The sequence below is a fragment of the Oryctolagus cuniculus genome, chromosome 16 (genome assembly GCF_051225735.1).
Source record: "Oryctolagus cuniculus isolate XC-2025 breed Fujian yellow rabbit chromosome 16, ASM5122573v1, whole genome shotgun sequence".
Lineage (NCBI taxonomy): Eukaryota > Metazoa > Chordata > Mammalia > Lagomorpha > Leporidae > Oryctolagus > Oryctolagus cuniculus.
The window spans coordinates 63,475,014-63,490,524 of NC_142882.1; the positions used below are offsets into that span (position 1 = coordinate 63,475,014).

The 15,511-nt window shown below is 46.7% G+C and overlaps 1 protein-coding gene and 1 long non-coding RNA gene across 6 annotated transcripts in view; one reads left to right on the top strand and one right to left on the bottom strand.

The window, feature by feature from the left end:
- The window catches only part of AOAH (acyloxyacyl hydrolase), a 192,075-nt gene that overhangs the window by 74,589 nt on the left and 101,975 nt on the right, over window positions 1-15,511 (bottom strand). For 3 of the 4 annotated variants that reach the window (XM_089314993.1, XM_070058395.2, NM_001082025.1), the window contains 1 exon segment: window positions 14,362-14,456. In XM_089314993.1, coding sequence (XP_089171119.1) covers window positions 14,362-14,456 — 95 coding nt within the window. 4 annotated transcript variants of the gene reach the window in all.
- The window catches only part of LOC127492612 (uncharacterized), a 107,140-nt gene that overhangs the window by 54,616 nt on the left and 37,013 nt on the right, over window positions 1-15,511 (top strand). For both annotated transcript variants that reach the window (XR_007922146.3, XR_016223052.1), the window contains one exon: window positions 7,377-7,542. This is a non-coding gene — a long non-coding RNA (uncharacterized LOC127492612). Of the gene's footprint in view, window positions 1-7,376; window positions 7,543-15,511 lie in introns of those variants that run through there.

Consider the following 15,511-nt stretch of genomic DNA (forward strand, 5'->3'; position numbering starts at 1 on the left):
GTTTAATCTTTTATGGAGGCCATGTCTAACTTATGAAGAGTGTAGAATGAGTATTTTGGGAATAAATACTGAAAAGATATGTGATAACCTCCCCTGTAGATACCCTTGTCCTACTCTTCTCTCATATACTCAAAGCTGGTTCTGGTTCTGGTACTGGAGAAAGGCAGCTGCCAAGAACAACACACACCGATGCTCTGGAATTCTGTCTTCCAAGGGGCTTGTAGACAAAGTTCTAGGAGGATGGAGGGAGACTGTATCATTTGGTTTCTGCTTCTGTAGCCTCACTCTTAACTAGATGAGGCAGCACAGTTCCTGTTAACTAATGCTTTGATATAGATAACTTCAAGAAAGTAATTTAACTCTGTGAGCTTGGTTCATAAATCTTATACTTCCACATGCTGTGATATGAGTCTCCTATTGAGCAAAGATCCTTGTGCTCCTGTAATTCGTTTTACTTACTTACTTACACACACACACACACACACACACACACACCCCAAGTATTAGTCTGTGCTGGCCACTCTTCTGAACATTGCACCAGGCAATTCTGAGTTCCTTCTTCATGGAGAAGGAACTCAAAGTCTGAAGGGGCAGAGGACACTTAATACTTCTCATCTGGGGAATCTTGAAGATTTTTCTTAACCTGATGTGCCCCAGTTTCATTAGCAATAAAAATGGAATAATGAAACTTGTCTCTTTGGGTGGATGAAAGAACAGATCATCCACACACAAGCTTCAGGACTGTAAGTGTTCAATAAATGTTGGTGGCTAGTATATTCATAGGGAAGCACAGGGAACTGTGTCAGTGCACAAAAGGGACACCCATCCTCTATGTGGGGCTTTGGAGAAGGAGTCTTGTTGGTGGATTGATTGTGGATTTCCAAGTATCCACACTGTGACTAGCAAATTTCTGTTGTTTATAAATTACCTAGTCTAAGGTATTTTGTTATAGCATCTGGAACAGAATAAGACCATGAGTCTTATAAAGTTAGTAAGAGGGAGCCAGGCAAGGAGGGGCAGGAGAAAATAACTCAGTAATTAGTGATGCCACATGCCAAGTCCAAGGCTAAATTCATCACATCATGTCTAGGGGAGAATAACAAGCACCATACATATCAGTGAGTAACAGATCCCCCCTTCCCCATTTAGCAACTTCAAACACCCTCCATATAAGCAGACTAGCAATGAAAAACTCCTCAGCTCCTGATATGATGCCCACTTAAACTTAAGTTAGAGCTAACTAAGTAATTTTGAGGGAAAAATACAGCAGGTTTACCTCTGATCCTATGCTAGTTCAAAAACCTAAGGGTGAGGCCGGCGCCGCAGCTCACTAGGCTAATCCTCCACCTAGCGGCGCCGGCACACCGGGTTCTAGTCCCGGTTGGGGCGCCGGATTCTGTCCCGGTTGCCCCTCTTCCAGGCCAGCTCTCTGCTGTGGCCAGGGAGTGCAGTGGAGGATGGCCCAGGTGCTTGGGCCCTGCACCCCATGGGAGACCAGGAAAAGCACCTGGCTCCTGGCTCCTGCCATCGGATCAGCGCGGTGCGCCGGCCGCGGCAGCCATTGGAGGGTGAACCAACAGCAAAGGAAGACCTTTCTCTCTGTCTGTCTCTCTCACTGTCCACTCTGCCTGTCAAAAAAAAAAAAAACACAACCTAAGGGTGGGGGCAGTGAAGTAGTCAAATAAAGAATACTAACAAAATAGAAAGAGAACAGAATCACAGGCCACACTCGGTCTTTCATCATTTGCCTGAATCTAGCTCTTTTTATTTTTTTTACCTTGTCAGCTCCCCTTAGTTTTTGCCTTTTCCCTTTTCTATTATTTATTATTTAAGCTCTAACCCTATGATTTATTTATTCAATGAATGAGTTCAGGGATGCATTTATCTCGTTGCCCTGTAACAAATGAGAACACAAAGTACAGTGAGGCTCTTTCTGTCGAATTTCATCCTTTCCATCATTTTTCCAAAGAGTGATTGCAGAACTGTATCCAGATTCTCAAAAGCAAGAAAACAGGAGTTTAAAATGTACTGCTCTTTTTTTTTTTTTTGACAGGCAGAGTTAGACAGTGAGAGAGAGGGAGACGGAGAGAAAGGTCTTCCTTTCATTGGTTCACCCCCTAAATGGCCGCTACGGCCGGCGCGCTGTGCTGATCCAAAGCCAGGAGCCAGGTGCTTCTCCTGGTCTCCCATGCAGGTGCAGGGCCCAAGCACTTGGGCCATCCTCCACTGCCCTCCCAGACCACAGCAGAGAGCTGGACTGGAAGAGGAGCAACTGGGACAGAACCGGTGACCCAACCGGGACTAGAACCCGGGGTGCCGGCACTGCATGTGGAGGATTAGCCTAGTGAGCCGTGGTTCCAGCCTAAAATGTACTGCTTTTACACACAGATAATCACAAGTCAATTCTTTTATTGACCAGTGGAACAAACTCTCAAACAGGAAAGAGAAATCCTGCAAGGGCCAGAAATGGGCAATGAAAGGTGCCCATCATAGGCATTGCCCCTCCTAGTCCATTCGATTTTGTAAAGGTCTGGTACTTTCTGAAGCAGTCAGGCTGTGATTGTCTGTGGTGTGGGCAGTTCTTCTCTTGTGGGAGGTAATATTTATGATTTGAGAAGAAGCCTGAAGTTCACAGTCAAGTGAGATAGATGGGGAGAAGACTTTGTTTTCTAATTATCACACCTGAAATGGGTTTTCACTCCCCACTATTCTGAACCGTAAGCTATTACCTCATGGGTCCCCTCCCCTTTCTTAAGCTGTCAGACACCCTCACTGCTTCACCCCACTGGACTTGCACTTGTGATGGCCCTGGTTTACTGCAGCAGTTTCTGCCTAGTGGGCTCCTTTCTTCCCCTCCTCCTGCCACTCCCAGCAATGTCTCTCAGAGTTTTGTGGGGAGCTCCTTTAAAATCCAAGGGTGCTGGGGCAAGCATTTGGCCTAGCCATTGAGATGTTGCTTGGGATGCCGACATCTCATACCAGAGTGCCTAGATTGGAGTCCTGACCCTGCTCCTGATTCCAACTTCCTTCTAAAGCACACTCTGAGCGATAGCAGATGATGGCTCAACTGATTGGGTCCCTGCACTCACGTGGGAGACCCAGATTGAGTTTCCTGCTCTAAGCTTCAGCCTGGCCCTGCCTGGGCTTGATGGATAAGTTTATTTCGGTACAAAAAACTGAGACCCTTGCATAGATTTTTTTTTATAAAATATGTACTTTCCGGCCGGCGCTGCGGCTTAATAGGCTAATCCTCCTCCCGTGGTGCCAGCACCCTGGGTTCTAGTCCCGGTCGGGGCACCGGATTCTGTCCTGGTTGCTCCTCTTCCAGGCCAGCTCTCTGCTGTGGTCCGGGAGTGCAGTGGAGGATGGCCCAAGTCCTTGGGCCCTGCACCCGCATGGGAGACCAGGAGGAGGCACCTGGCTCCTGGCTTTGGATCAGTGTGGTGCACCGGCCGCAGCGTGCTGGCCACGGTGGGGGGTGAACCAACAGAAAAGGAAGACCTTTCTCTCTGTCTCTCTCTCTCTCTCACTGTCCACTCTGCCTGTCCGAAAAAAAAAATGTATATATGTACTTTCCATGACTTCATGATAACCCTGCATGGCTTTCAAATTTTTTTGCATCCAAATGAAGTCACCTTTCAATTCCATTTTCCTATGAACCAATGTCAAAGTCCAGATGGACTAGGTTTGTGTTGGGCCCCCAAATCCTGGTTTTGAATATGTGCAGAATGACTACACCAACAGGTCGAGTCTGGGCCATGCTGATCTACAGATGCATGTAGCTGTTCAATGCCATCATCCACATGACACCACCACTTCCCCAGCTTCTCCCCGCAATCCAGTCCTCCCTTCCACCCCTCCAGGCTCCTGGCTTCAGCCTGGCCCAGCCTTGGTTGTTGTGGCCATCTGGGGAGTGAACCAGCAGATGAAGATCTATTTCTCTCTCTCTATCTCTCTCTCTCTCTCCCTCTCTCTCCCTTCCTCCCTCCCTCTGCCTCTCTCTAACTCTGCCTTTCAAATAAATAAGTAAGTAAGTAAAAATTGTGAGGCTGCTGGTTCCTGGCACAGAGGTCAATAAGGCACCAAGGGGGAGAATATCATGATTTCACTTGATGGAGGATGATGATGAATTCATCTCCACTTTAATAATAACAATCCAGTCTGTGCTGGGAACTGTACTCAGTCATGGGGTGCTGAGGACCATTTGGGGAGTGAACCAGTGAATGGAAGATCTCTCTTTCTCTCTCTCCCCCCTTTCCCTCCTCCTTCTCTTACTCCTCCTCCTCTCTCTGTAGCTCTGCCTTCCCAATAAAAAAAATAATTAAAAAAGAATGTCTGCCTGATGTCCCAGGGGAGCAAGCATGGGAGCTGAGTGATTATAAACCCCTTTCAGAAGTACGGAGCGTACAATAATCCGTCTTATAGTTTTTCATGATAACGGATGTTTGGCTTTCAATCCTCTCTGAAGTCAGCAAGGACTAGATGATGGATGAGCCTGGAAACACACTCTACTTTGCTGGCAGGTGAGAGACCCAGACGCTCACCTTGAGGAGGGGCAGAGGGTGTTGAGTTGATCAGAACTCATGAACAGCCCATCTGGCCCATGTTCGTGTGCAGGGAAAGGGGACGAAGAACATTCTGTTGTCTTGTGACCTGGCTTCTGCCTGAGAAAGAATTTGCCATGGCAAACAGAAGTCCCCTCTTCTGGCAGAATAAGTGGGAAATAACTAGAATCGGAATATATCTTCTCACCATTTATCATCTTTAATCTGCTAGCCTGTAGGATGTCAGGGCAGCAGAAAATGTAATTTTGTCCAGTTTTACTAAACAACAGACTTTCATCTTAAAAAATAATAAAAAAGCACTCTAACGCTTCTGGAGCTGACACGAAGTTAACTCAGATGGAATTTCCATATTTTATATGCACCATGAAAATCTGGCTTTATGCTTAATGGAAGCTTCATGTGCACAGATAAATAGAGAGAGTGGGAAGCAAAGTGGGTTAGTGAGGGTAGGACGAGCGCTTTGATCCTGCTCGTGCCATTTGCAGGCTCATAAACAGTAGCCAAACCTGATAGACAAAATCGTCTCCAAGAGGCAAATGAAGTGTGTGCACAAGCTTGAAAGACCGGGGAGCTGTTTGCTCTCAGGTAAATATGCATTTTTTTGCAGCCAGATTAAGGATTCATTTTTGTCCTTGACACAGCACGAAATTCAATCTGCGTCTACTTACCCTACAGACAACAGCCTGTCAGGGGTCGTGCTAAGATTTTATAATAGGACAGGCAACAGTCTTCGTGAGCAAAATAAACATTTGGGAAATTATATTTTAGAGTGACTGCTCTTCCACCCCTCCTTCCCTAACTAGTCATGCAATTCTGGTTCAGTGAAATGCAACCTTTAATATTTTGGAAATAATTTTTGAACAGATGGGGGAAGAGGCAGGAGGGCAGCATCCACTGCAGGCTTGGATGCTCTCTCTCTACCTCCTCTTCTTTTTCAGCAAAACGACTCAGGCAGTGATTGTTTTCCTTTGAAAGGAAAAGGAGAAAAAATAAGCAAAACCCCAGCAGGAGAGGATTTTTAGATTTGCTCTTTGCTTCCCTTTGAAATTTTCCTAAGAAGATAATATGCTTGGCTCCATCTGAGCCTGGCTCCTAAGGGTTAGATGTTTTGGAGAGAAGCAAAGGTTGTTTAAGGTGGGAGGGGCCCATAGCGGAAAGAGGCTCAGAACGCTTTGTTTCTGTGGCCCCTCAAGGGTGAGTCTTCACACTCTCTTTATTGAACTACAAATATCTTTCCAGATGAACACACTCCTAATCTAATTAGCTGCAAACAGTTCTCTTGAGTGCCACACTGCTTAACTAGAGGAGGGCAATACAGGAAAGGAGAGGGGCTGTTGCAGGAGAAGTGCCCAGGATTATGGATTCCTTCTCGGAGGACGCACTGGGACCAGGTGCTGGGTTTGCGGGAGTGTTTTCTTCCTTGTAGGGAGACAAAGGCAAAGGAATGTTGAACAGTCTCATAACAGAGACTTATGAAACAATGCATATTTGTTTTCCATAGCATTTCTTTTCATTTCCAGACAACATGATCAAGTTCTTGGCTCAGCAAAGTAATGGCCCCCAATATGTTTGGGGTTCCTGAAGGGTGTCGGACCCCAGTGAGCCAATGCAGCCTAATTTTACATTGGAATGTGTGATGCCCTCTTAGTTCCTTTGGGTGTGGACTGGCAATTCATAGACAGATCACACCTCTGTCTGTAGTACCTCTGCCCCATGGATCAGGTCAGAGAAGGTTAGGGGACCTCACTTGAAAAGATGACTTCTAGTCATTTTGGCAAGGATCCCTAAAGGCAGTTGAGGAAGGAACTATGTGGCATTGGGTGCAACAATCTGGGGCCCTCAGGAACGGGGTGCCATTGTGAGGCAGGCTCCTGGTTGCAGGGACACCACTTGGGCTGAAGCGTGCTCCTCAGTTCTCACTGGGCCCACCAGACTGAGCAACCACTGCACGCCAGTGACAGCTGGACCCGGACACTTGCTCCACCCCTCAACTGCCTAATTCACTCTGCTGCTCTTGAAGTCCCTCTGGCATCCTTGCTTCTGGGGCTCAGGGGTGCCTCCCATCTGACTCCAGATCGCCTCTGACAGGGTGCAAGTGGCTTGTGCTGGGTAAACAATTGCCTCTCAGCTTCCACCCTATCCTGCTCTGTTTGCTCTCCCTACTCCGTTGGATGCTGAAAACTACACTCCCCAGAGACCCCTGCCAGATGCATCTGCCACTGGGAGGTCTGGAGGGAGGTGAGAAGGCAAAAGGAGGACAGGGACTACTTCCTGTCTTCTGGTTGAGGGCTGCTTGCAGCAGCATCCTTAGGCCCTCTCGGCTGGTTCCCCACGTGCCTCAGTGACCCCAGCAGCAGCAGGCCTTGGCAATCAGAGTACAAACTGTGCTGAGGTCTGTGCACCAGCTGCCTGCCTTCCTCTGGCTGCTGGTGCTGCCCCACCTTCCTTTTTTTTTTTTTTCTCCAGCCCTAGGAGTGCACCTGCTTGTTGTGGGGATTCCTTCAGCAACTCCCCCTATTGTTCTAATACCTGTGTTAAATCTAACCCTGAGGTGTCAGTTCCTTCTGTAAAATCCCCTCTGCGTCCATAATTTTTCTTGTTAACTTTCTGATTGTCCCTGCTGAAAGGGTTCTGCCCATGGAATTAGCCAAAAGGCTGGGGACTCTCACCCATTGTGGTTACATCACCCAAAGGCCCTCAGAGAGTGAAAGGGGATAGATCAGGGAAAGGGGGTGAGGAGAGCGTGCATGCAGAGTGACCTCTGGGTTTCACTCGGTGTCTTTTTCTCTCCTATCTCCATATTTCTTTCAGGTGTGGGACTCAAACTGCTGCTCATCCATCTCGTGCTCCTGGAGGAAAACTCGGGCCAGTCCAGGCACATATGCACTAATTCTCAGAGAACATAAATTCCTCTGGTTATGTGCAATTCCATTTATAAATTGAAAATCTCCAATTCTTGAAACCTGGTTCCCATAATGTAAGTAAAACTCCTTCTCTCACTCCCCACCTGGGCTTGCAGCTTGTTCTCTGTACCCAGGGAGGGGAGTGTGGTCTGTGTCCTCTGTCCACTTGGCCAAATTTCCTTCCGCTCACTGGCTGAGGCTTCCAACCCCTGGGCATGGCAGTGTAGGGAGAAGAGGTGCGGTTGGGTATGAATACCTCTGGCTGGGCAGATGGCTGAAGGCGACTATAATAGGGTTTCACATGGGGGCTTTTGACTGGACCTCCGTGGTGCTTTCCCTACAATCCTGCTGGTCACTAAAGTGTGCTGTTTTTGCCCAGTGAGCTGGGGACAAGCACCCGCAAGATCACCTTGCCCCTGGAAGCCACTCTATCAGCATGTGGTGTCTCAGACTGGCTCTTCCTTCCCGGAGTCCATGGCCTTGTCCACGCCACAGCCTTCCCACCTGACTGCCTCGCTCACTGCCCTTTTGTTCTTCGTTGGGTATCACTTACCAGCCTCCTTGACCAAAGACTCTAGAGACACCATCTATGTCTGTTAGTGGCCTTTTAATGATTAGCGTGAAGCAGTCACACTGTTCCTCCCTGGTGAGAGCTGAGCCCCATTGCCATCCTTTCACCAACCATTCCCAGCCTCTGTAGACAACAACAGCTGTTTTGGGCTTTTGAGGTGGGAGCTAAGCATTGTTGTTGAACTGGTTCTGCTGCCTTTTTCAGGTTCTGTAGAGGTGGTCTAATATTTCATTTGGAATAAATTAGACGATGAGAAGTTGGGAATAGTTGGTCCATATCTTCTTGGGGCTTCAGTTAAAACTTAGGCAGAAAGAAGTAGTCCAATTTTTAACATCCTATTATAAAAATCATCTCAAATTTCTGATAAGGTAGGCGTCATTATGTACATTTTAGATGAGGAAATTAAAGCTCAGAGTAAATACATAACTGTAAGTGTTAGGACAGGATTTTAACCCAAGTAAATCTGACTCAACATATAAGATTATTCTGTACACAGATAGTTAGGGGCTTCTGTGTACAGATGGTTAGAGACTCTCTCCTCTGAGCGTGGCTCCTGACTTTGGAGTCAGCTTGGCATGAGGCTCTCATGCCATCAGTAGGATGAGTACACGCTCAGATTTGTCTGGAACGTTCAGTCTAATGGCCAGCAGTGATCCATCTTCTCTCATACTGTCCAGTCTGTATGATAGATTTTATGCTTATCACAACCACTGGGGCTTGGGAGTGTGGTGCAGAGGAACGAGAAGCACCATAAACTTCCCAAGGGGGCAGGCTCTTTCAGTGCAGTCTACAGAGGCCAGCTTAGACTCTGGGGCAGACCTACAGTTGAGATAAGGTCCGGGCAGTTTCTCCAGATGCAAGGATGCTCAGGGTCTGCCCCATTCCAGGTAGGCATGCAGCTGGGGGAGAGGGTGGTCCTCTTGGGAACTGTCATGACAGTGCCCAGGATGGGGGAAGGAGTAAGACAAATGCATGCCTACTGTTGATTCTCAGTGGCATCTAAGTCTATCCATTTGCTCGCTTCCCCACTGTCCTTGTCTAGCTTCATTAGGATTATAATCACCTTCTAGCTGCTCTTTCTGCATGAATTTCCCCCACACGAATCCATCGTGCCCATTGAAACCAGAATGAGTTTGTTAAAATTCAAAGCTAACTGCTTCCATTTCTCTTGTTTCAAACCCTTCAGTGGCTCCCCTTGCCTTCAAGATCAACTCTGAATTCCTGGTTGTGACTTCCAGGCCCTGTGAGACTTGCCTTCCGTGCACCCCTCTAGGCTCTTTTCTTTTCTTCCTTGTGCTTTGTGAGCTTTGGTTTAGTAACACTGAACTTCTTGTTTCCAAAGCTTGCACATGCTGTTTCCTCTGCTAGGACATTCCTTTGTAGTTCTGCTGAGGCCTGATGGCTTCTAACTCATTCTTTCTCCTTTGAACGTATGGGTGTCCTCCTTCAGAAAGCCTTCCCTCCAGTTTGGGGAGTGGTGTCACAGCACTGATGGCTCTGAAGTTGCCATTTGCTCATCTGTATTTCCCCACGAAGTCACAGCTCTGCTCTACAAGAACCTGGGTTCTCTCCATCCTGTTCTCTGTTGTGTCTTTAGCACTATTCAGGGCTTTGGCACATAGTAGGTCCTGGGTTACTCTTTGCTGATGTAATCATTGCATGGATCATGTGTCCCAGGGTACACGTAACTAGGAAGCTGGAATTAGAAATGGAACCCGGACTTCAACAGCGGCACTTTTATATGGGATGTGAGCATCCCAAGTGTCTGGCCTAGTCCAGAACATTTGCATGGCCATTAGCTCCCTGAAACACGTGGCCTTGCCTGAGACAATTGTTTTTTCCAGCGTTTCTGGTTAAGTGGTTTGTTCAAGATGAGACAGGCAGGCAGTCATTCTGCCCCATTAGTCGTGTGGCTTGGATCAGTCTACCTAATCTCCAGAGTACCTGTCTGTAAACAGGGCTTGTGTTGTAATAACACCCACCTCAGGGAGCTTTGGCAAAGATTAAATACAGCAGTGCATTGGTTTTCTTTAGGTCTTTTCCCTCAGCTACTTGCTTAAAACAAAACAAAACAAATAAATCCCCCCACACCATAAATTACGGTATTTGGTATGATGTAGTACAAATCTGTTGTTGGAGAAATAGAATAACTAATGTTATCCACAGTTTCATCACTGAAAGATAGTCAGTGTTAAAAAAAAAGTTGATTTACAACTTTTTAATTATCTTTTTGTTCACATGTATAGATATGCTCATACAGTCACAAAATTGGCTCATTTAAAATGTTTTTTCACATAACAAATTATCATAAACATGTTTTCTTGCCAATACATGTTTCTATTGATAAGTATATGAATGGTTGTATAAAGCTTCATTGTTTGAGGTGGATGTTTATGCTAACTGTTAGTAATACTTCAGGTTAAGAAACCTATATCCTACTTTGATATGCCTGGGTTTGATTTCCAGCTCTGGTTCCTGATTCCTACTTCTCAACAATGCAGACCCTGGAAGGTAGTGGTGATGGGTAACTGGGTTCTTGCTACCCATGTGGGAGGCCTGGATTGAGGTCCCAGCCTCCAAATTTGGCATGGTGCAGCCCAAGTTGTTAAGGGCATTTGGGGAGTGAACTAGTGCATGGGGGCACACTTCCACTCACTTTCTCTCTCTGTCTTTCAAATAAATAAGTGAAAAAAATTATATGAAAAATAAAATTTCATTTTATTCATATATTTTAATATTCACCATTTAAAAATTTTAGTTTATTTCTTCCATTTTTCTTATAAATAATTTTTGATGAGAATTCATAGGAATATATTCTTGAACAAATGATTGGTCATTTTTAAAGATAAACTTGCAAATGCACACAATGGTTAAAAATCACAGACATGGTTATGAAACTATGCATATCACTTAATTGTCTTTCTTAGAAGTTCTAGCAAGTTAAATTGTCATTGGTGGTGAAATAGCGTGCCTATTTCACCATATTCTTGCTAAAACTAGGTGTTTATCACTTTTTAACCTTTATTTGGCAGGTGGTAAATGAATTGCATTGTTGTTTTATGTTTCATACTGCTTAAAATAAAACTTTATATATTTATCAGTCATGTTCTTTTTAAAAATTTTTATTAATATAAACAGAACAGACTCATGTATTTCATAGGGACAATTTTAAAAGGGTAACCGTACTTCCCTCCCTCCCTATCTCCCTCAATTCTCTTCCTTCCTTCCTTTCTTTTTTGTTCTTCAAATTTTTGATCATTAAAGAAACTAAGGTTGGGGCCAGCAGTGCTGTGGCGCAGTGGGTTAACGCCCTGACCTGAAACACCAGCATCCCATATGGCCGCTGGTTCGAGACCTAGCTGCTCCACTTCTGATCCAGCTCTCTGCTATGGCCTGGGAAAGCAGTAGAAGATGGCCCAAGTCCTTGGGCCCCTGCACCCGCATGGGAGACCCAGAAGAAGCTCCTGGCTTCAGATTGGCACAGCTTCGGCCATTAAGACCAACTGGGGAGTGAACCAGTGGATGGAAGACCTCTCTCTCTCTCTCTCTCTCCACCTCTCTTCTTTCTGTGTAGCACTGACTTTCAAATAAATAAATAAATCCTAAAAAAAAAAAAAAGAAACCAAGGTTCTTTTCTAATTGACATGTAGCAACTATTTGTTAACTATAGGCTTTAATTTTTTTTCTATTTTATAAATATTTTCCAGTTTTTCATTTGTCTTTTAGTTTTATGACTCTTTTTGACATTACATTTGAATATTATATGTAATTAAATTTAGTAATTTTTTGGGCTTTCTCTTTAACATGACTTAAGAGACACCTGCAATGGCCAGGGCTGAACCAGGCCAAAGCTGGGAGTTAGGAACTCAATCTAGGCCTCCCCTATGGGTGTTGGAACCCAGTTATTTGGGCCATCACCACTGCCTCCCAGGGTCTGCATTAGCAGGAAACTGGAGTCAGGAGCTGGAGCCAGGTTTCAAATATGGGCACGCTGATGTGGAATGCAGGCATCTTAACCAGTGTTCTAACCCCTAGGCAAAAAGCCTGCCCCAGACTATTTCTTCAGATAATTTTCCTTCCAAAATGATGTACGTTTTCTGAAATTTTAAATAACCAAGAACATTCTATAGCCCTCGTGTAGAGCAATGGCTTGGTAGTTAGAACATTCTCAACATACAATTTTTTCTGCTCAAAACTCTGCAGAGACTGTGCCACTGTTTCTGAAATTGAGGGATAAGTCTGTTGCCAAATGTTATTTTCCCTCCTGGCTAGTGCCCTGGTTGTTTGCCAAGAGATCCATTGTAAGATTTTTCTTTAGACCCCAAGGAACAAGCAACATAAGTAGAAACAGGCTAATGAGACTCTTGTTTTTGAACCTGGGACAATAGATCACGGGTGAGGGGAGAGTGTTGAAGACAGGGTCCCACGTTATCCTGCCTCTTGTTGCCACTCACGCCACTACTTGGGCTCCCCTTTTTGCCCTGTAACTACAGCATTTTCCACCTTGGTGGTAACCAGGTGGTGTCAGTGATGAAAGTATAGGTTTGAATGCCACCCTCTGCCCCCATGGGAACTTGGGTGCAGGCAAGGGGAGTGTTGGAGTTGGGCATCCTGGCAGCTATCTGCCACCTGGGTTGGCAGTGCTGGCATCTGGTAGGCAGGGGCAGCAAGCCCCATCCCCATTCCAAGTACTTAGCACGTCCCAGATAGGAAGTTTGAACACCAGGGATCACCTGGCTGCCGTGGGCAGAGGAGGTGAGTCCTGGGCAGTGGAGATGCCTGACTGGACATGGAACTGCGGAGCACTGGCAGGAAGACCACAGCAGCTCTCAGGGTGGGAGCCCCATCCCCTGCAAGGGTCAGCACCTGCCCTGAGTACCCTCGTCTCGGAGGAAGTGTTCAGTCTGGAGGCTCCTGACTGCAGGGATCTCTTTCCCTTCCAGCCATTTTTTTTTGACAGGCAGAGTGGACAGTGAGAGAGAGAGACAGAGAGAAAGGTCTTCCTTTTGCCATTGGTTCACCCTCCAATGGCCACCACGGCCGGTGCGCTGCGGCCGGTGCCCTGCGCTGATCCGAAGGCAGAAGCCAAGTGCTTCTCCTGGTCTCCCATGGGGTGCAGGACCCAAGGACTTGGGCCATCCTCCACTGCACTCCCGGGCCACAGCAGAGAGCTGGCCTGGAAGAGGGGCAACCGGGACAGAATCCGGCACCCCGACCGGGACTAGAACCCGGTGTGCCGGCGCCGCAAGGGGGAGGATTAGCCTAGTGAGCCGCGGCGCCGGCCCCCTTCCAGGGGGGTTTGCCCCCCTGGAGTCTGGTTTGAGTCTGGTTTGCCCCTCCAGGGATGAGCTACTTCATAAGAGTCATGTAATTTCAGTGATTCTACATATTAGTTCAATGCTGTTATAACTGCACATAAAACTGATGTTGTATAATATAAAGATGAATGTCAAATTCATGCTAACATAGAAAAATTTAAATTATTTCTTTATAATGATGCTTATTACCGAATTAAAAATGCTATGCCAGGGGCCGCTGCTGTGGTGCAGTGGGTTAACGCCCTGGCCTGAAGCACTGGCATCCCATATGGGTGCCGGTTCTAGTCCCAGCTGCTCCTCTTCCAATCCAGGTCTCTGCTGTGGCCTGGGAAAACAGTGGAGGATGGCCCAAGTCCCTGGGCCCTGCACCCACGTGGGAGACCCGGAAGAAGCTCCTGGCTCCTGGCTTCGGATCAGTGCAGCTTGGGCTGTTGCAGCCATCTGGGGGGTGAACCAGCGGATGGAAGATCTCTTTCTCTCTCTCTCTCTCTCTCTCTCTCTCTTTCTTTCTCTGCCTCTCCTCTCTCTGTGTCACTGTTTCAAATAAATAAATAAATCTTTTAAAAAAATGCTATGCCAAGGCAAGGGGAGACTGCTGCAGGAAGGAAATAGGTTTCTGCTTTAGTGGAAGCTTACCCTAGTTTACCCTAGAGGGTCATCTGTGCTTCCATTGTGTATTGGGTCCTGATGATGATGTCACTGGCCCTGGGCACAGTGGGTCTGGGTCTGGATCCTCTCTGGGAACCCTCTTCTTCCTTTTGCCTCGCACCTGTGGTCCTCAGTGTTTTTGCTGCAGCTGGGCTGGGGTGGGAAGGTGAAAGGGAGAAATCCTTTGCCTCCATTTGCCTAGAACCGAAGTGGTTAGGGAGATGCCTTTGATGGCCGATTTTGCTGAGGAGGGGAATTTGCACCCGTATGGAGTTGGCATAGCATTTAGAGAGAGCAAAGGGGAAGTAGGAACAAAGGCCGGCACATCTGGAATGACTGCTGCCAAAATTACTCACCACAGACATCTGTGAAACTGTGAGCCATTCAGGAGGGATGTGAAAATGAGCCCCAGCAGAGTCTCCCAGCAAAATGATTCCTCTGGGCTGTGAACCTAGGCAGCACGATTGATTCACATTACTTATGCACTCCAGTAGTTGGGAGCCTCCAGATCAGGTAGTGAGGAGAGCAGAGAGCCCAGTGCCGATTCCAAGCACTGAGCACCATCCTAACAGTGATGCATTGAGAGTGAGGGACACAGCTTTTAGGAGCTGAATGAGGTGTCAAAACCATCCGAATTGCTCTCTAAGCTGTACAGACGCAGGTGTGCTTCCCTGCTCAGCATAAAACAAATGCCCTACAATATCCTGAGTGAATGATGGCTGAATAAATGATTCAAAAACTTTATTGGAACTCAGAAATATGCCCCACATTTTGGATCTGGAAACAGCTTTCTTGGAAAAGATACCAATTGCTGTTGCAATTCAATTTAAGAGTGAGTGATCTCATTGAGCAATTTTGAATTTGTAAGGACATTTCATTCTTTTCAAGCCCTTCATCTATCCCTGTATGCAAAAGCACTGGATGGGCAGTGCTGGCTAATTCATGGAGAGATGCAAAGAGAGAGGCCTCCTTGAAGCCCATGTGTCTGGAGGTAGGAGCCCCTGCAGTTGCTGCTGAGGTCCATCCACACACACGAAGCATTCACTCTTGGATATATTCTTCCAAATCCCCTAAGGGCTTGGAAGAAAGAACTGGTGCCTCTGCAGGCAGAGTGGCAACCTCCTTTCTCCACTTCCAAGTCTTCTCATGAGGCCAGAACTTCTCTCCCTTTCAACCATGGTGGCTCCCTAGCCTCCACCTCCTTGGGAGCTCCACTTGGCTACCTAAGTGGGTACTGAAAATGCCCAGGATGTCCAGGAAGGCACGGGGTGGGTGGAATGTGGGAATTCAGGAGCCTTCCCTCAGCAACCCCAGAGCGTCTAGGGTTTCAGCTGGACATGCTGCTTTTCACTCAAAAGTTTATTTGCGCACCCATTCTTTGATTCATCCTGCGAAAGATTTCTGAGCTATCTATATTTAGATGTCTAAAGATATCTTTCCATTTTCTATCCTTCCCTTTTCTATCCTTCCTGCCCCTCTGAGAGCTTACAGACAATTAGACTTTAA